We start from the raw sequence: 21,635 nt of genomic DNA on the forward strand, positions 1-21,635 counted from the left end.
TTAGTTTTACCAACAGCTGAAAAATGTGGCGGAGGACAGAACTGGTCTGAGGGAACAACGACAGCCGACACAGAGATATAACTGGCAAAGAGAGAGAGAGAGAGGCCACGGGCCACTTGCCGCGGGCCACGAGCCGCGGGCCTGGTGCCTATGCCGAACTGTACGTAGACTTTAGCTTCTTTAGGTAAAAACCAGCGGTGTTTTCTGAATGAGTCTGTGTTGTAGGAACGTCTTCCCAACATACAGTGGCTGTTCATCCTGTCTGCCCTCCTGCTGCTGCGAGCGGCCGAACAGTATGAAGTGCCGCTCATTACCTAAATCATGAGCACCTGCTCAGCGATGCAAGCATGCAGCAGCTCACCAAAGCCGCGGTTCCACCGCACTTTCTGTCACGGAGCGTCGCGGGACGGGTTTTCTCGCGGTCCGACTGAAAAGTTATGGAAGGTACGGAAAGAACCCGCGACCGCCGGCTACGATTTTCCGCTACCCCTCCGTTGAGGTACCCAGCACCGAGGAACGGGTCTGTGAGGAGGAGCTACAACGCAGCCGTCCAGCCATTTTTAACGAGGTACAGACATTCCTCTCAGGAACAGGAGGCGGAGCTTCAGCAGGAGCTCCTCCTCTCAGGAACAGGAGGCGGAGCTTCAGCAGAGAACGACTTGGAAGGCCGCCAGCAGCTTCCATGTTCTTCTCTGGACGCGTCTCCGAGTCGTTCAAAACCCCGCCTACATCTTTACCGTCCTTTCTGTGGTGGAACCATGAGACAGAGTTGGACCTGGGTACGCTTTGCCGCACCGTAACCTCCCACTTTGCCACGTACTGTGCAGTGGAACAGCGGCTCAACAGAACGCCCATCGTTTGACACAACGGGCAGTCATGGTGTTTTTCACTTGGTTTAGTTATTTGCTCTGTCACAGATCTCCACTCTGCATTCCTGTGCTGCTCTACATCTTCAACCCGCCTTCATGCTACTGTTACAAATGTGCCATAAAACCATGAAGTAAAGCAATACTTTATTTAATACTTTATGTTATATAATATTTTATGTTAAATAAACTTATACCAACTTATATCAACTTATACCAACTTTAATCAACTTATACCAACTTATATAAACTTATATCAACTTATATCAACTTATACCAACTTATATCAACTTATACCAACTTATATCAGCTTATATCGACTTATACCAACTTATATCAACTTATACCAACTTATATCAGCTGATATCGACTTATACCAACTTATATCAACTTATACCAACTTATATCAACTTATACCAACTTATATCAGCTTATATCGACTTATACCAACTTATACCCACTTATATCAACTTATACCAAATTATATTAACTTATATCGACTTATACCAACTTATATCAACTTATACAAACTTATATCAACTTATATCGGCTTATATCAACTTATACCAACTTATATCAACTCATATCAACGTATACCAACTTATATCGACTTATACCAACTTATATCAACTTATACCAATTTATATCAACTTATATCAACTTATATCAACTTATACCAATTTATATCAACTTATATCAACTTATATCAACTTATACCAACGTATACCAACTTATATCAACTTATATCGACTTATACCAACTTACACCAACTTATACAAACTTATATCAACTTATACCAATATCAACTTATACCAATATCAACTTATATCAATTTATATCAATTTATATCAACTTATACCAACTTATATCAACTTATACTAACTTATACCAATTCATACCAACTTCTATCAACTTATACAAAGGTATATCAGCTTATACCAACTTATATCAACTTATACCAACTTTTACCAAATTATACCAACTTATATAAACGTGTCAACTTTACCAACTTATATAAACATATCACCTTTACCAACTTATACAAACTTATATCAACTTATACCAAATTGTACCAACTTATAACAACTCATATCAACGTATACCAACTTATATCAATTTCACCAACTTATACACACTTATATCAACTTATATCAATGTATACCAACTTACAGTATATCAACTTTACCAACTTATACAAATTTATATCAACTTATATAAACTTATATCAACTTCACCAACTTATATCGACTTATACCAACTTATATCAGCTTATATCAACTTATATCAACTTATACCAACGTATATCAGCTTATACCAACTTATACCAAATTGTACCAACTTACATAAACGTATCAACTTTACCAACTTATATAAACATATCAACTTATACAAACTTATATCAACTTATACCAAATTGTACCAACTTATACCAACTCATATCAACGTATACCAACTTATATCAACTTTACCAACTTATACAAATTTATATCAACTTATACAAACTTATACTAACTTATACCAACTTAGACCAACTCATACCAACTTCTATCAACTCATACCAACTTCTATCAACTTAAATCAACTTATTCAAACTTATATCAACTGATACCAACTTACACCAACTTATATCAACTTATACCAACTTATATCAGCTTATACCAACTTATATCAACTCATACCAACTTATATCAACTTCATCAACTTATACAAACTAATATCAACTTATATCAACTCATACCAACTTATATCAACTTATACCAACTTATACCAACTTATACCCACTTATATCAACTTATATCAGCTTATACCAATTTATATCAACTTATATCAACTTATACTAACTTATATCAACTTATATCAGCTTATACTAACCTATATCAACTTATACCAAATTGTACCAACTTATATAAACGTATCAACTTTACCAACTTATACAAATTTAGATCAACTTATATCAACTTATATCAACTTAAATCAACTTATACAAACTTATACTAACTTATACTAACTTATATCAACTTATACCAACTCATACCAACTTCTATCAACTTATACAAACTTATATCAACTTATATCAACTCATACCAACTTCTATCAACTTCTATCAACTTATACAAACTTATATCAACTTATATCAACTTATACCAACTTATATCAACTTATACCAACTTATACCAACTTATACCCACTTATATCAACTTATATCAGCTTATACCAATTTATATCAACTTATATCAACTTAAATCAACTTATACAAACTTATACTAACTTATACTAACTTATATCAACTTATACCAACTCATACCAACTTATATCAACTTATACCAACTTATATCAGCTTATACCAACTTATATCAACTCATACCAACTTATATCAACTTCATCAACTTATACAAACTAATATCAACTTATATCAACTCATACCAACTTATATCAACTTATACCAACTTATACCAACTTATACCCACTTATATCAACTTATATCAGCTTATACCAATTTATATCAACTTATATCAACTTATACTAACTTATATCAACTTATATCAGCTTATACTAACCTATATCAACTTATACCAAATTGTACCAACTTATATAAACGTATCAACTTTACCAACTTATACAAATTTAGATCAACTTATATCAACTTATATCAACTTGAATCAACTTATACAAACTTATACTAACTTATATCAACTTATACCAACTCATACCAACTTCTATCAACTTCTATCAACTTATACAAACTTATATCAACTTATATCAACTTATACCAACTTATATCAACTTATATCAGCTTATATCAACTTATATCAGCTTATATCAACTTATACAAACTAATATCAACTTATATCAACTCATACCAACTTCTATCAACTTCTATCAACTTATACAAACTTATATCAACTTATACCAACTTATATCAACTTATACCAATTTATATCAACTTATATCAACTTAAATCAACTTATACAAACTTATACTAACTTATACTAACTTATATCAACTTATACCAACTCATACCAACTTATATCAACTTATACCAACTTATATCAGCTTATACCAACTTATATCAACTCATACCAACTTATATCAACTTCATCAACTTATACAAACTAATATCAACTTATATCAACTCATACCAACTTGTATCAACTTATACCAACTTATATCAACTTATACCAACTTATATCAACTTATACTAATTTATATCAACTTATATCAGCTTATATCAACTTATACTAACTTATATAAACTTATACTAACTTATATCAACTTATACCAACTTATATCAGCTTATACCAACTGATATCAACTTATGCCAACTTAAACCAACTTATATCAACTTATACCAACTTATATCAACTTATACTAATTTATATCAACTTATATCAGCTTATATCAACTTATACTAACTTATATAAACTTATACTAACTTATATCAACTTATATCAACTTATACCAACTTATATCAGCTTATACTAACTTATATCAACTTATACTAACTTATATCAACTTATACTAACTTATATCAACTTATACTAATTTATATAAACTTATACTAACTTATATCAACTTATATCAGCTTATATCAACTTATACTAACTTATATCAACTTATACTAATTTATATAAACTTATACTAACTTATATCAACTTATATCAGCTTATATCAACTTATATCAGCTTATACTAACTTATATCAACTTATATCAGCTTATACTAACTTATATCAACGTATATCAACTTATACCAAATTGTACCAACTTATATAAACGTATCAACTTTACCAACTTATACAAATTTAGATCAACTTATACCAACTTCACCAACTTATACAAATTTAGATCAACTTATACCAACTTATATCAACTTATATCAACTTCACCAACTTATATCAACTTATACCAACTTATATCAGCTTATACCAACTTATATCAACTTATACCAATTTATATCAACTTATACTAACTTATATCAGCTTATATCAACTTATACTAACCTATATCAACTAACACAAACGTATATCAACTTATACCAAATTGTACCAACTTATATAAACGTATCAACTTTACCAACTTATACAAATTTAGATCAACTTATACAAATTTATATCGACTTATATCAACTTCACCAACTTATACAAATTTATATCAACTTATACCAACTTATATCAACTTATACCAACTCATATCAACTTATACCAACTTACCAATCAATTAATCAATTAACTTTTTTTATATAGCACTTTTTCTTATACAATTAATGTAATATGCCAACTTATACCAACTTCTGTTAACTTATATCAACTTAAATCAACTTCTATTAACATATACCTACCAAGTAAAGATTCACAATTAGAACAATATGATAAGAAGGAATAAAGTATTTGTTCTTTCTTTGATGAAGCATGAAGTTTCCACCCTGAACAAACTGAGTCCAGTTCGGCTGAGGAGCTCATGTCAGTTTGTCAGAATAAGTTATGGTCCTGGTCCCTGAAGTCTGAGGAAAGAAACTATTCCAAATATCTGAGGAGCAAACATGAGGAGGAGGGAGGAGAAGAGGGAGGGAGGAGAGGAGGAATAGCGTGAGGGGGGAGGGGGGAAGAGAGGGAGGAGACAGAGGGGGGAGGAGGAAGAGGGAGGGGCTGCAGGGCTCAGTGTGCAGCGGACGCGGAGAGAGGAGGAGGAGGAGAACCGGAGCAGACAGCGGAGAATGGAGACGAGTCCGTCCGCCCGGCGAGCTCTGACCGCGGCGAGCGAGGAGATCCCACGCGCCCGGTCGCTGCCGGAGCCTGCGTGCTGAAACACACCGGGAGGAGGGCACCGGGGGGCGGGGGAGGGAGGGAGGGGGGGGAGGGGGCGGGGGTTGGCGGGGGATGGCCGATCCTCTGCGGAGGACTTTACTCGCTAAACTCCGGGGGAAGAAGTCCAGGAAAGGAGCGGCGGTCGTCGGCGGCTCGGGCTCCGCAGCTCCGGCGGACGGCGGCGGCCACGAAGGTAACGGAGAAGTTTGTGAGCCGGACTCCGAGCTCCTGCTGGCAGGGCCCGGGCCCCGGAGCCCCGGACCCCGGAGCCTCGGAGCCCGGAGCCTCGGAGCCCGGAGCCTCGGAGCCCGGAGCCCCGCTGGGAGAATGAGCACGTATGACAACTGTGATGACGGGGGGACGGTGCAGACCGGGGGGGTACCTCGGGGGAGGGTACAGACCGGGGGGGCACCGGAGGGGATGGTACAGACCGGGGGGGTACCTCGACGGACGGTGCAGACCGGGGGGGTACCGGAGGGGATGGTACAGACTCGGGGGGTACCCGGGGGGACGGTACAGACTGCGGGGGTGGGGGCACCAGGGGGCACAGATTCCGGTAGCTGGATTATAGTAGCAGGGGGGACTGGCTCCTGTAGCGGGGGGGTAGTTCTGAGGGGCACCGTCAGCTCGGTGGTAGTACCCGGGGGGACGGTCAGCGGGGGCAGGGTTCAGGTTAACGAGCCGCTGCTGGGGGTCCCACTCCAAAGACCCAGGGAAGCAGACAGGACCCCTAGCGGTCCCGGGTCCACTAACCCGGTCCCGGCCCGGCCCCCGGCCTGTGGGCCACAGGTCCACACTCGGCTGCTGGTGTCGGTGCCCAGGCAGTGTCGTGTCGGGGACTCCATCGGGTTCGGGGACAATTCAAACCGCGTCCTGTACCGAGTCCAGCTGGAGTCCCGGGGTCCCAGGAAGACGGCGGAAGCCGGCCTGGAAAACAACCACACCCGGGGTTCTGACAGCGGACGCTGTCTGGACTCCGCCACCAAAAACTGTGCGGAAGTTTGGTACCGGAACCATGTGCGGACCAACACGGAGGAGAGTGTCTTGATCCGGAGCCTGGAGGGCTACGAGCCGGACTGTGGGGGGGAGAGGAGGGGGGCTCCTGGAGCGCCGCAGAGCCCCACCTTCTTCCCCACGCAGTTAGAACTATGGGACCCGAACCGGCCCGCTGGGTGCAGCTCTGAGGCTCTGAGGTTCCCTCCAGGCAGCGACGACGAGGATTATTATGACAATGAAATCCTGCCGTTCTATGAGACCCTCAGATCAGACCCCGACAGGGACGGACCAGGGTCCTCAGACCACCCAGGTCCAGACCCCGACGGTCCCAGTGCCCAGGAAACTGACCGGCTGAGGAACCAGCTGAAGGAGGCGTATTATCTCCTCATCAGTGCCATGAAGGGGATCAGCCTGGACGTGCAGCAGGCCACTTCCTCATGCAGCAGTCTCAGCTCCCGGCAGTCCATCAGGAACATGGACAGTGACTCCTGGTCCTCTGGGGGGGACCAGAGCCCCCGGCGGAGATCGGACACAGACCCCCTGCTGCTCTGCCTCGCCGGCAGCCTGCGGTCGCGGTTCACAGGGAGGCGGAGCAGCAGGAGCGAGACCAACTTGTGCAACATCAAAACCAAACCCATGCTGCTGCGCTCCGCCAGCGACGGCGCCATCATTTGTTTTACCGGTGCAGCAGTGAGAACACGGTCTGGAGGACCTGCAGGACCTGCTGGACCTGCAGGACCAGGAGGAGGTGAGCAGCCTGAATTGCAGGAGGTCTTCAGGGCCGGCGGTGGCGAGGAAGACCAGGGCGAGCAGTTTATAGAGAGCGGCAGCTCCGTCAGCAGCCTCGCTGAGTCTTCAGACAGCAACACGGAGGCGCCAGCGCCACAGGGCCAGGATCTCAAGCAGGGTCAGGACCTCAAGCAGGATCCGAGCCAGGTCCCAGTGCCGGGGACCAACTGGCTCCACAAAGGTCACGGGGTCACCGTCAACAAGATGCAGGAGTGGATGCACAAGGGCCGCGTGTTGTCCTCCGAGATGAAGCGGCGCATCGAAGGCTCATCTTTGCCCCCTGGTGGAGGCCCGGACCAGGACCAGGACCAGGACCGATCCGGTCCCCTGCCTAACCTCGGAGGCTCTTCATCTGGCCGAGGGACCAAAACTATGAGGACCAGGTCTCCGTCGCTCCAGCAGCAGCCAGGTAGGACGGCCTCCCTTCCTTCCGACGCCTGACCCTCCTCCACTCTAGTGAACGGGTCTGGCGGTCCGGTCCGGTCCGGTCTGCCTGGAGTCCTGCTCCTCCTCTGGATGCAAAGCGCCGGGACGAGACTCCTCAGACCTCCTGCTTTCCTTTCCAAGATTCTCTAATCGGTGGCGGTTCTGTCCTTCACTCTCATGTAGGAGCTTTTTAACACCGAATTAACGACACGTCAGGTCAAAGGTCGAGTCCCTCAGTCACTACTAACTCTCCTGGTAGACTGTCGGTGGCGGGGTGTGTGTGTGTGTGTGTGTGTGTGTGTGTGTGTGTGTGTGTGTGTGTGTGTGTGTGCACATCCCATAATGTTCTGTCATGAACTAGATGCAATGTGACGTTCTGATTTTGTGCTGAAGTTCAGTTTGTAAAAACATGAAACCATCTGTATCAAGAAACCGCTGACTTTGCTCTAATTTCATTTTGTGCAACAAATCTGTCTGTGGACAGGTACTACAGGTACTACAGGTACTACAGGTACCTTGTACTGCAGGTACTGTCGTACAGGTACCATAGTACGAGGTGGGAATCCCTTCCTCCAGAATACATTCAGCCAGTAAACCTCTGAGCCCCATGATCAAACGCTGACGTTACAAGATACCTTTAAAGCAGTAGTTCATCAGAATCCGAGTACTTTTGTTATTCCAGGGGGAAGTTCTGTAAAGTGAACTCGTATTAGTTTCATTCCACGGTATTAATCTGTTGGTGAGCTACACACTTTGAATGTTTACAGCTTCTGGGGACTACATGAGTACACAAGAGTACTTCAGTACTCCTGACCTGGTGTAACTGCTCCAGGATGGCATTCTAGTGAGAATATGTGCTTGGAAAACTTTACTGTAGTATCGGCTCTGGAAGTGGGACGGATATCCACTGTTAGGGATTCCAACCCTCGCCTGTTTACTGTCATGGTCGCCCTGTGTGTGTGTGTGTGTGTGTGTGTGTGTGTGTGTGTGTGTGTGTGTGTGTGTGTGTGTGTGTGTGTGTGTGTTGCCTGCTAGAAATAGAGTGTGACATGTTGGCAGACAGAAGGTAACCTGCTGCCTCACAGTCTTAAAGCCACGGCGTCGTTTCCTGCCTGAAATACATTTGTAGAGATTTTGTTTATTTAACGTGAATTCATGTTCTTCCTCCTCGTTCTTCCTCCTCGTTCTTCCTCCTCGTTCTTCCTCCTCGTTCTTCCTCGTTCTTCCTCCTCGTTCTTCCTCCTCGTTCTTCCTCCTCGTTCTTCCTCGTTCTTCCTCCTCGTTCTTCCTCCTCGTTCTTCCTCCTCGTTCTTCCTCCTCGTTCTTCCTCCTCGTTCTTCCTCGTTCTTCCTCCTCGTTCTTCCTCCTCGTTCTTCCTCGTTCTTCCTCCTCGTTCTTCCTCCTCGTTCTTCCTCCTCGTTCTTCCTCCTCGTTCTGCTCCGACGTTCCTCTCTGTCCACACTGAACCTTCCCGTGTGTGTGTGTGTGTGTGTGTGTGTGTGTGTGTGTGTGTGTGTGTGTGTGTGTGTGTGTGTGTGTGTGTGTGTGTGTGTGTGTGTGTGTGTGTGTGTGTGTGTGTGTGTGTGTGTGTGTGTGTGTGTGTGCAGCTCCATGGTAACTTGGATTGAGGATCTGGACGCCGTTCCGGGGGTTTGACCGTCGCCCCTCTGTGACCTAATAAGAGTGATTAGTTATTGATGTGAGCGGCTGAGCTGACCTCACTACTACTAACCAGCATGTAGAGAAGCTCCGTCATTGTTTGATGCTGCTGGTTGACTTAATGAATCGTTCCTAATTAACTGATGCTGTTATGCTGCTAAATGTCTTCCTCTTGTTCCAAAACCCTCCTGGACAGAAGATTGTCTTGTTCAGACACGAGCTCGTTTCATTCTGTCCTGACTTGTTCTTTCACTACCGACTAAATCTCTTCCCAAGACGGAGGAGCTGCTCATTCTACAGCGACATGAATGTGTCAGGGACTGGTGCAGGTGTGTGTTGCTGACAAGTGTGCCCCCCCCCAACATGGCCGACCCGTAGTGGTACGACCCGTAGTGGTACGACCCGTAGTGGTACGACATGTAGTGGTACGACCCGTAGTGGTACGACCCATAGGTCTATATTCTAGTTCTATGGTCCAGATCAGTAGTTTAATAGTTGAGACTCTCCCTGATATCATCTGGTTCCTCATCAGTCCACTAGGATGTCAGGTTCTCTCCTTTCTCTTCACCTTTATAGTGTTTTGTTCTCTGCACACGTCTGTGTAGTTTCATTACTAAATCAAGCAGCAGCGCCCTCCAGTGGCCTGGCAGACTAACTACACCGTTGTCTCTGCTGCTGCAGTGGAAACTCTCCTTTATTTTAGCGGATGAGGTGTTGTCAGGTAAAACGTCGTCGTGGAAACGGGGCCTAAATCACCCGTTTTTGAAAAACACACCATGAGACGAGAGAATCAGTGAAAGAAGATTGAAGTGTTGAGGAGGAAGTGATGTGGACAATGATGCAGTGAGGACGGTCTCAGCTAAAGGAAGACAAACAATCTTCACTGAGATTCCTCATTTGCATTTGAATGAGTCCAAACAGGAATGTATGTCTCCCAGCGAGGAACCCCTCCCAGTCTGTCTGAGAGGAGGACAAGACTTTACTCTCTCCAAGGGAGGAGGAGAAGAAGAAGGAGGAACTTAAAGAAAGAGAGAGAGAGAGAAAGAAAGAGAGAGAGAAGAGGCTTGTGGGAAAGTGGATCAGCTGCTTTGTCTGGGAGGGGAAAGAGTTCCAGGAGAGGAACTGGGTTCCTGTCAGGACCCTTCCAGCTCTGATCTCCACTGCAGCTTTGTTCTGGACCAGGACTGGAACCCAGCCTGACCACCAGCTGCCCCCCCTTGTTGTTCCTCCTCCTGTTGTTCCCCCTTGTTGTTCCTCCTCCTGTTGTTCCTCCTCCTGTCGTTCCTCCTTGTTGTTCCTCCTCCTGTTGTTCCTCCTCCTGTTGTTCCTCCTGTTGTTCCTCCTCCTGTCGTTCCTCCTCCTGTCGTTCCTCCTGTTGTTCCTCCTCCTGTCGTTCCTCCTTGTTGTTCCTCCTCCTGTTGTTCCTCCTGTTGTTCCTCCTCCTGTCGTTCCTCCTGTTGTTCCTCCTCCTGTCGTTCCTCCTGTTGTTCCTCCTCCTGTCGTTCCTCCTGTTGTTCCTCCTCCTGTTGTTCCTCCTCCTGTCGTTCCTCCTGTTGTTCCTCCTCCTGTCGTTCCTCCTGTTGTTCCTCCTCCTGTCGTTCCTCCTGTTGTTCCTCCTCCTGTTGTTCCTCCTGTTGTTCCTCCTCCTGTTGTTCCTCCTGTTGTTCCTCCTCCTGTCGTTCCTCCTCCTGTCGTTCCTCCTGTCGTTCCTCCTCCTGTTGTTCCTCCTGTTGTTCCTCCTCCTGTTGTTCCTCCTGTTGTTCCTCCTCCTGTCGTTCCTCCTCCTGTCGTTCCTCCTGTCGTTCCTCCTCCTGTTGTTCCTCCTGTTGTTCCTCCTCCTGTTGTTCCTCCTGTCGTTCCTCCTCCTGTCGTTCCTCCTGTTGTTCCTCCTCCTGTCGTTCCTCCTTGTTGTTCCTCCTCCTGTTGTTCCTCCTGTTGTTCCTCCTCCTGTCGTTCCTCCTGTTGTTCCTCCTCCTGTTGTTCCTCCTTGTTGTTCCTCCTCCTGTCGTTCCTCCTGTCGTTCCTCCTCCTGTTGTTCCTCCTTGTTGTTCCTCCTCCTGTTGTTCCTCCTCCTGTTGTTCCTCCTGTTGTTCCTCCTTGTTGTTCCTCCTTGTTGTTCCTCCTCCTGTTGTTCCTCCTCCTGTCGTTCCTCCTGTTGTTCCTCCTCCTGTTGTTCCTCCTTGTTGTTCCTCCTTGTTGTTCCTCCTTGTTGTTCCTCCTCCTGTTGTTCCTCCTGTTGTTCCTCCTCCTGTCGTTCCTCCTCCTGTTGTTCCTCCTGTTGTTCCTCCTCCTGTTGTTCCTCCTGTTGTTCCTCCTCCTGTCGTTCCTCCTCCTGTCGTTCCTCCTCCTGTTGTTCCTCCTGTCGTTCCTCCTCCTGTCGTTCCTCCTCCTGTCGTTCCTCCTCCTGTCGTTCCTCCTTGTTGTTCCTCCTCCTGTCGTTCCTCCTGTTGTTCCTCCTCCTGTTGTTCCTCCTTGTTGTTCCTCCTTGTTGTTCCTCCTCCTGTTGTTCCTCCTCCTGTCGTTCCTCCTCCTGTCGTTCCTCCTGTCGTTCCTCCTCCTGTTGTTCCTCCTCCTGTCGTTCCTCCTCCTGTCGTTCCTCCTCCTGTTGTTCCTCCTTGTCGTTCCTCCTCCTGTTGTTCCTCCTGTCGTTCCTCCTCCTGTTGTTCCTCCTGTCGTTCCTCCTCCTATCGTTCCTCCTCCTGCTGCCATTTTTCAGTTTAAATTTTTTCAGTTAAAATTTTTTCAGTTTAAATTTTTTCAGTTTAAATTTTTTCAGTTTAAATTTTTTCAGTATTATTGATTTGAAGGATTTCACAGTACATTTGACACAAAAACATTCTGGTGTATTTCGGTTGGACAATATGGTATTTTCAGTGTTTCTGATTTGGGAAACAGGATTATTTAGAGTTTAATATTAATCAGCTTCATTGTTGTGAAATAAAAAATGGGAACATTGTTAGTTTTATAATTATTTCCACACCATAACTCAGATATGGAAGAATGAGGGAGTTCTATAATCATTTGAGTGAATTTTGATGCAACACTGATCTTATTTTAATACACCAAACTGTTTTGGTCCTTTTCATTTATTTGCGGCTTTTCATCAAACTAATTCCTAGAAATGTCTTTACCTGCTCTTGTTGAGTTTGTTTACCTCTGAGAGACGACTTGTCCTACAACCCCTCGGTCAGCCCTCACATCCTGGTTCCCCGGCCGAGCACCGTCAGAAAGTAGGGTTTTTATTTCCACATGTGAAGCAGCTTTTCTCTGAGTTCTCAAACTGTCCCGGTGTCTCCGACCTCTGCAGCAACGCAGCAACGCAGCAACGCAGCAACGCGCTGAGAGAATAAGTGTCCTGTGATCTGTGGAAGCAGGCAGGCAATAGAGAAAAGGATGACGGAGCGATAGAAAGACGTGTCGACTCACCAAGCTAAAGGAAACGTTGCTTGAGATGAAAGATGTTTTGTAAAAGAGTCAGGATTCAGTGGGTTTGAGCCGTCGGTGTAAATGATGGTGTAGAGTGAGTACTGGTACTACTGTCGGTGTAAATGATGGTGTGAGAGTGAGTACTGGTACTACTGTCGGTGTAAATGATGGTGTAGAGTGAGTACTGGTACTACTGTCGGTGTAAATGATGGTGTAGAGTGAGTACTGGTACTACTGTCGGTGTAAATGATGGTGTAGAGTGAGTACTGGTACTAGGATTAGATCTCAGGTGAATATAGGTTGAAACAGGTTGTACAGCGAAATATACTTTGTATTGAATCAATAAAAAGCCCAAAACAGAAAAAAAGGTGGTGCTGGAGCATCTAAACACCTCATGCTGTCCGCTGTAGCGTGCTGAAAGGACGGAGGAGGGAGACGGTGACGGAGGAAGGCGATGGTGACGGGGGAGACTGACGGGGACACGGTGACAGAGGGGGGAGACGGTGACGGAGGAGGGAGATGGTGACGGGGGAGACTGACGGGGACACGGTGACAGAGGCGGGAGACGGTCATGGAGGGGGGAGACGGTGACGGAGGAAGGCGATGGTGACAGAGGAGGGAGATGATTACGGAGGGGGGAGACGGTGACGGAGGAGGGAGATGGTTACGGAGGGGGGAGACTGACGGGGACACGGTGACAGAGGGGGGAGACGGTGACGGAGGAGGGAGATGGTTACGGAGAGGGGAGACTGACGGGGACACGGTGACAGAGGGGGGAGACGGTGATGGAGGGGGGAAACGGTGACGGAGGAAGGCGATGGTGACAGAGGAGGGAGATGATTACGGAGGGGGGAGACGGTGACGGAGGAGGGAGATGGTTACGGAGGGGGGAGACTGTGACGGGGGACACGGTGACGGAGGGGGGAGATGGTGATGGAGGGGGGAAACGGTGACGGAGGAAGGCGATGGTGACGGGGGAGACTGACGGGGACACGGTGACAGAGGGGGGAGACGGTGACGGAGGAGGGAGATGGTGACGGGGGAGACTGACGGGGACACGGTGACAGAGGGGGGAGATGGTGATGGAGGGGGGAAACGGTGACGGAGGAAGGCGATGGTGACAGAGGAGGGAGATGATTACGGAGGGGGGAGACGGTGACGGAGGAGGGAGATGGTTACGGAGGGGGGAGACTGTGACGTGGGACACGGTGACGGAGGGGGGAGACTGTGACGGGGGAGGGAGACGGTGACGGAGGAAGGCGATGGTGACAGAGGAGGGAGATGATTACGGAGGGGGGAGACTGTGACGGGGGACACGGTGACGGAGGGGGGAGATCGTGATGGAGGGGGGAGACGGTGACGGAGGAGGGAGATGGTGACGGGGGAGACTGACGGGGACACGGTGACAGAGGGGGGAGATGGTGATGGAGGGGGGAAACGGTGACGGAGGAAGGCGATGGTGACGGAGGAGGGAGATGGTTACGGAGGGGGGAGACTGTGACGTGGGACACGGTGACGGAGGGGGGAGACTGTGACGGGGGAGGGAGACGGTGACGGAGGGGGGAGACTGTGACGGGGGACACGGTGACGGAGGGGGGAGACGGTGACGGAGGAGGGAGACGGCTGCCGGGCTGTAAACCTGGAGCTGAGGTCTGGAATGCGGTTCGTGTCAGAACTCGCCTCCTCCAGGTATGAAGGACCCCTGAAACAAAACTCCATCAAGCTGCTCGCCGTCCTGAGGCTTCAGCACTTCCTGCTTCCCTTCTCTTTTAAAATACTCGTTTTCCTAAAGTATTCCTCTAAATATTCTTTCACTACCATGTCCATGTAACTTTGTAAGTTAAAAGATATTTCACCATGCGTCATTTGGTCTTAACTTTAAAGAGTAAACACATTTTAAGAACATTTCTCTGGATAATCTAGAAAAAATATTATTATATGGAATCAAGTACATGAGCAACTTTTAACATGAACTGAATGAGCTTTGTTCATCTACTTCTCTCATTATCAATTATACATAACCCAAACTGATCAACACTTCAGAAGAACAAAAAGAAGTACAACATGAGGCTGGTTTTATAAAGTACACATATGCGTGTGCAGTACATCCACCCACATACTCTGTACATGTCCACACTTATAGGCACCGTGCGCATATTTTTATTATATTGTATTTTTATCTGCTTTTTTTAGTTTCTGCTATGTGTACTTCTTTCTCTTTACTATACTGTTGTACCACTGCACATTTCTCCACATGTGAGATAAATAAAGGATCTCTTATCTTATCTTATCTTATCTTATCTTAGCTTATCTTATCTTATCTTATCTTATCTTATCTTATCTTATCTTATCTTATCTTATCTTATCTTATCTTATCTTATCTTATCTTATCTTATCTTATCTTATCTTATCTTATCTTATCTTATCTTATCTTATCTTATCTTATCTTATCTTATCCCCGGAGGTTTAAAATGAAATACAGGCTCATTTGTAAATCACATGGTTCAACGTTTATACTAGTCCTGTTAGCAGTTAGCAGTCGCTAACGACAATCTAAACCTCCCGTTCTGGGGTGGCGCCCCCTTGTGGGCGATTCTGGTTTGAACAAAGAGTCCAAACAGAAGAAAACTCAGCTGCTTTCAAACTTCAGATTTTCTCTATCAGCGTAAACTTTAAGTGTCTCGAATGTATCTTATTTTAATATTATATATTTAATATACATTTTTTAGGAAATATTCCATCCTCCTCCTGTTCACCTCCTCCTGTTCACCTCCTCCTCCTGTTCACCTCCTCCTCCTGTTCACCTCCTCCTCCTGTTCTCCTCCTCCTCCTGTTCACCTCCTCCTCCTGTTCTCCTCCTCCCCTTCCTCCTCCTCCTCCTACTCCTCCTTCTGTTCTCCTCCTCCTCCTCCTGTTCTCCTCCTCCTGTTCTCCTCCTCCTCCTGTTCACCTCCTCCTCCTCTTCCTGTTCTCCTCCTCCTCCTGTTCTCCTCCTCCTCCTCTTCCTGTTCTCCTCCTCCTCCTCCTGTTCACCTCCTCCTCCTCCTGTCCTCCTCCTCCTCCTCCTCCTGTCCTCCTCCTCCTCCTCCTGTCCTCCTCCTCCTCCTCCTGTCCTCCTCCTCCTCCTCCTGTTCACCTCCTCCTCCTCCTGTCCTCCTCCTGTTCACCTCCTCTCCTCCTGTCCTCCTCCTCTTCACCTCCTCCTCCTGTTCTCCTCCTCCTCCTGTTCACCTCCTCCTCCTCCTGTTCTCCTCCTCCTCCTCCTGTTCTCCTCCTCCTCCTCCTGTTCTCCTCCTCCTGTTCTCCTCCTCCTCCTCCTCCTCCTCCTCCTCCTCCTGTCCTCCTCCTCCTGTTCTCCTCCTCCTCCTCCTCCTCCTCCTGTTCTCCTCCTCCTCCTGTCCTCCTCCTCCTCCTCCTGTTCTCCTCCTCCTCCTGGTCTGGTCGGTCCAGAAACCTTCAGTATTCTAAGTTTCTAGCTCCTCCTTGATTTTCCTCATTTGAATATTGGATCATAGGAGCTACATTCAGAATCTGCTGTGTCTGTGTGAGCTGGACTGGCTCCGCCCACACATGCCCATCTTGGGAAGAGGAGGAAGTACTTCCTCTGGTGGTGCCATGTGCCAGAGCAGAGCTGCCTAATTGTGGGAGGAGTCAAAGGGAGGGCCTACCTTGATTGGGATTGGCTAAACCCCCGATGACACTATATAGGGTTTGATTCTGATTGGCTGCTTGGAGCAACACACTTTTTAAAACCTGAAACAAGCCAGGGACAGAGAGGACAGACTGTCTTCACTTCTGGGACGTCAGTCCAGGTATGGGGACGAGTAGTACTGCTGGAGAACCTTCAGGAAGTGGATTTAGTGTAACATGATCCTTTAAATGTTGCTTTGTAGAAGTTTCCACTATTATATTTCATAAGGAGCCCCCGTCCAGCTCAGTAGGTAGAGCATCAGACTCTCAGTCTCAAGGTAGAGGGTTCAAGTCCCACGCCGGGCGCCACCTTCCTGTGGGCTCTCCACCTTCCTGTGGGCTCTCCACCTACAGGAAGGTTCTTAATGGTGCAATGTGCTCTGGGTGACGGTGCTCAGACTGACACCGGACTGGATGGATATTTCATAAGTTTCATAAGATGACATCTTGCTGACAGAGTTGAGCTGAAAGGGTTAAAAACACGGCCAGGCCAGAACCTCTGAAAACAAACTCCAGCAGATTATGTTGGTCCTGTTTCTCAGCGGTGGATGGTCCAGTGGATGGTCCAGTGGGTGGTCCAGTGGATGGTCCAGTGGATGGTCCAGTGGATAGTCCAGTGGATGGTCCAGTGGATAGTCCAGTGGATGGTCCAGTGGATAGTCCAGTGGATGGTCCAGTGGGTGGTCCAGTGGATGGTCCAGTGGATGGTCCAGTGGATGGTCCAGTTGGTAGTCCAGTGGATGGTCCAGTGGGTGGTCCAGTGGATGGTCCAGTGGATAGTCCAGTGGGTGGTCCAGTGGATGGTCCAGTGGATGGTCCAGTGGATAGTCCAGTGGGTGGTCCAGTGGATGGTCCAGTGGGTGGTCCAGTGGGCAGCTCAGCACCGAGAAGCAAACAGGACCAGATGTGCTTCACATCTCATCAGAGTTTCACTTCTAATTCAATTCCAATAGCAGCTTTGACCCGTTCTTCGGCGGGTGTTTTCAGACCACGGTGGAGTTTCCTCACTGCTCACGTTCATCCAGTTAGAACCAGTAAGAACCGACGTCCTTCTCAAACCCAGTGGTGGAGTTGTGTTGAGGCGGCTGCAGGTTTGACTTGAGGAGACGTTGAGGAACTCAGGGACACTTTGTTCAGGGAGGCGCCACTTCCAGGTAAAGCAAACCCTGTCAGCAGCCAGCCAGAGAAAGGCCTCTTCAGCCTGGGAAGTACAACTTGTGTAATTTGACACCATCTGATTTTTCTTTTTCTTTTTTTTAATGTACTCTATTACTCTTGCAGATTAATAATACGCTTTAACGGTGTGTGTATATACTGAGATGGCAGAGCTCAACGTTTGATTCTGTAGAGTGAAAATAATCTCCGGCTCCGCAGGAGAGGGACGAAACAGCAGGCTGCTCTACAAGTCAGAGCAAGACCCTGCTCTCACACACACACACACACACACACACACACACACACACACACACACACACACACACACACACACACACACACACACACACACACACACACACACACACACACACACACACACACACACACACACACACAGCTTGTTTTTCTCCTGCCCGTATGGAAATAAAGAAGAAGCCATTGGAGCTGCAGGCAGCCGCTCTGTGAGTTCAGAGGATCCCTGAGCGGCTGCCTGCAGCAGAGCTTTGGCCTCCTGCAGGATCTCCTTTGTTCCCTCCGTCGGGACATGAAGGACAACGTCCCCACCCTCTTTATTATTTGTCCCTTTTCACTGAGCGCACATGGCCAGCGGCGGCACTCATCGTCAGCCTCTTTACAAACCCTGACCTTCCTCCATTCTGCTTCTCATTCCTGAGGAGCTGTGATGGAAGATATTGGTAGCAAGTCCCTCCCCCCCTCCCTCACCCCCCCCCCCCCCCTCCCTCCCTCACTCCCCCCTCCTCACTCCCTCCCTCTCTCCCTCCCTCCTCCCTCCCTCCCTCCCTCACTCACTCCCTCCCCCTTCCCTCCCTCCCTCCCCCCCCCCCCCTCACTCCCTCCCCCTTCCCTGCCCCCCCCCCTCCCTCCCTCCCCCTTCCCTCCCTCCCTCACTCCCTGCATCTTCCAGAAGTCGACTCAAAACGCGACGTGACTGAGACTTACAGCAGTGTAGTGGCAGAGCTGGAAAAAGTACTGGAAAAGCATACTTGAGTAAAAGTAAAGATACTTTGTTTGAAATCTACTTCAGTAAAAGTCAAAGTCACCCAAAAAACATTTACTTGAGTAAAAGTCTTAAACTACCTCATATGTAATGTACTGAAGTACTAAAAGTAAAAGTACACAACTAGAAATATTTTTCATGATTACAAGCCTGAAGCCTACTTCCCTTATGTCAGCTCATATATATAGATTATACATAATAGAACCTCACTGAGCAGAACTGGTCCAGGACACGTCTACAACACGTATCTCTATACTTCCAGGAGACGAACTCAGGAAACCAGAGTGAACCTTTTAGTTTGTCTTTCCTGGATTTTGGATGGACGGCTAGTCTGGACGTCTAGTTTGGACGTCTAGTCTGGACGTCTAGTTTGGACGTCTAGTTTGGACGTCTAGTTTGGACGTCTAGTCTGGACGTCTAGTTTGGACGTCTAGTCTGGACGTCTAGTCTGGACGTCTAGTTTGGACGTCTAGTCTGGACGTCTAGTTTGGACGTCTAGTTTGGACGTCTAGTCTGGACGTCTAGTTTGGACGTCTAGTCTGGACGTCTAGTTTGGACGTCTAGTCTGGACGTCTAGTCTGGACGTCTAGTTTGGACATCTAGTCTGGACGTCTAGTTTGGACGTCTAGTTTGGACGTCTAGTGTAATTTGGACGTCTAGTCTGGACGTACAGTGTGGATGTCTAGTCTGGACATCTACTCTAGTTTGGATGTCTAGTCTGGACGTACAGTGTGGATGTTTAGTTTGGATGTCTAGTCTGGACGTACAGTGTGGATGTCTAGTTTGGACGTCTAGTCTGGACGTCTAGTCTGGACGTACAGTGTGGATGTCTAGTCTGGACGTCTAGTCTGGACGTACAGTCTGGACGTCTAGTCTGGACGTACAGTGTGGATGTCTAGTTTGGACGTCTAGTCTGGACGTACAGTGTGGATGTCTAGTCTGGACGTCTAGTCTGGACGTACAGTGTGGACGTCTAGTTTGGACGTCTAGTCTGGACGTACAGTGTGGACGTCTAGTCTGGACGTACAGTGTGGACGTCTAGTCTGGACGTACAGTGTGGACGTCTAGTCTGGACGTACAGTGTGGACGTCAATTAAAAAAACAAAACTGAAAACAGTGTGACTCCAGTTGAACCTAAACCGAGTTTGACTGAATCAAGTCAAAACCACAACCTGCCCGTCTGGCTGCTTCAACATGTGGAATAACCTCAAATACTTTAAACAAACACGTGACGCCTCCATTTCCCATCATGCATCACTTTTTAAAGAGACAGGCCAGCCTGCAGCAGCAGTCCGTTAATCCAACCGTGACGACACCATCACAGTCCCAGTTTATCTTGTAGCGAGGGACGACGGTCTCCAGCAGAAATGTAATGGAGTAAAAGTGAAAGTTGTAATAAACTGAAAACCTCAAGTAAAGTACAGATACTCCCAAACACTACTTAAGTACTGTAACCAAGTGTTTTTACTTGGTTCCTCTACTGCACTGTGTTGTGGTGTGATTCTGGTCAGTTGACAACAGTCCATCCAAAAGTCATGAAACAGAGACTTTTAGTGTCTAAAGCAGAGAGGACGGAAAGGAGGAGGAGTCAGGAGGGTAACGGCCTCCAATCAACGGGCTTTCTTGATACAGATGTTTATTTGAATCTTTTGACGTTGTTCCTTTAACTAATTAAATGGGAGAGGATCTGTGATGATCCTGATGCCAACTAGTTGTTTTGTTAGTGTCTCCTCCATGACCCTTCACCTCCTGGTCTTTCTCTCCGTTGCTCCCTCAGCCTTCGTCGAGTCGGTCCAGACCTGCACCAGCAGCCGAGAGGCGGGGCGACCCGGCGAGCCGGCGTCATGGCGACCGCAGCCCACCACCATCACCGTGTCCAAGAAGCGCAACTGGCTTCAGCAGAGCTCGCTGGTCAAGAATCAGTGCGCCAAGGACGAGCTGCAGGGCATGCTGGGAACTGAGGAAGAGGACCAGGGCTCCCATCATCTTCCTCCTCCTCCCAGTCCATCCCCAGACCACCGGAGGCCTTCGGGGGGAGCGGCGCCATGGCCCACCCGCCTGCAGCTGCCTCAGGTGAGCCTCGCTCTGCCTTCACCTGGGCCAGAGTGGAAGGAGTCGTTTCATCATTTGAGAGCAGAAATAAACAACAGTGAAGTATGTCGGAATACACTCTCTGGTCCCTGGATTAGGTCCACCGGTCCAACTGCTCGTTACGCACATTTCTAAGTTCTAGGGTGATTTCAGTGACTTTGAACGTGGCTTGGTTGTTGGTACCAGACGGGCTGGTCTGAGTATTTCAGAAACTGCTGATCTACTGGGATTTTCACCCACAACCATCTCTAGTGTTTCCAGAGAATGGTCCGGAGAAGAGAAAAGATCCAGTGAGCAGCGGTTCTGTGGGCCAAATGTCTTGTTGATGCCAGAGGTCAGAGGAGAATGTCCAGACTGGTTGGAGCTGATAGAGCGGCAGCAGTAACTCCAGTAACCACTGGCTACACCCGAGGTCTGCGGGAGAACGTCTCTGAAGGCACAACACCTGGAACCTTGAGGGGGAGGGGCTCCAGCAGCAGAAGACCACCCCGGGTGCCACTCCTGTCAGCTAAGAACAGGAAACTGAGGCTCCAACCCCCACAGGCTCACCAACACTGGACTATAGAAGACTGGAAAAACGTTGCCTGGTCTGATGAGGCTCCAGTTCTGCTGCGACATTCGGATGGTCGGGTCAGAATCTGGTGTCAACATCATGAAAGCATGGATCCATCCTGCCTTGTGTCAATGGTTCAGGTTGCTGCTGCTGCTGGTGG

At 47.2% G+C, this 21,635-nt stretch overlaps 1 protein-coding gene across 1 annotated transcript in view; it reads left to right on the plus strand.

Moving 5' to 3' along the window:
* The first annotated feature begins 7,750 nt into the window (after nt 1-7,750).
* Nucleotides 7,751-21,635, plus strand: part of syde2 (synapse defective 1, Rho GTPase, homolog 2 (C. elegans)) — a 54,004-nt gene continuing 40,119 nt past the window's right edge. Inside the window, exons 1-2 of the mRNA XM_080472678.1 lie at nt 7,751-7,863; nt 20,609-20,904. Coding sequence (XP_080328804.1) covers nt 7,827-7,863; nt 20,609-20,904 — 333 coding nt within the window. The 5' untranslated portion in view covers nt 7,751-7,826. The remainder of the gene's footprint in view (nt 7,864-20,608; nt 20,905-21,635) is intronic.

The sequence above is a fragment of the Lipophrys pholis genome, assembly GCF_963383615.2.
Source record: "Lipophrys pholis genome assembly, chromosome: 10".
Taxonomy (NCBI): Eukaryota; Metazoa; Chordata; class Actinopteri; order Blenniiformes; family Blenniidae; genus Lipophrys; species Lipophrys pholis.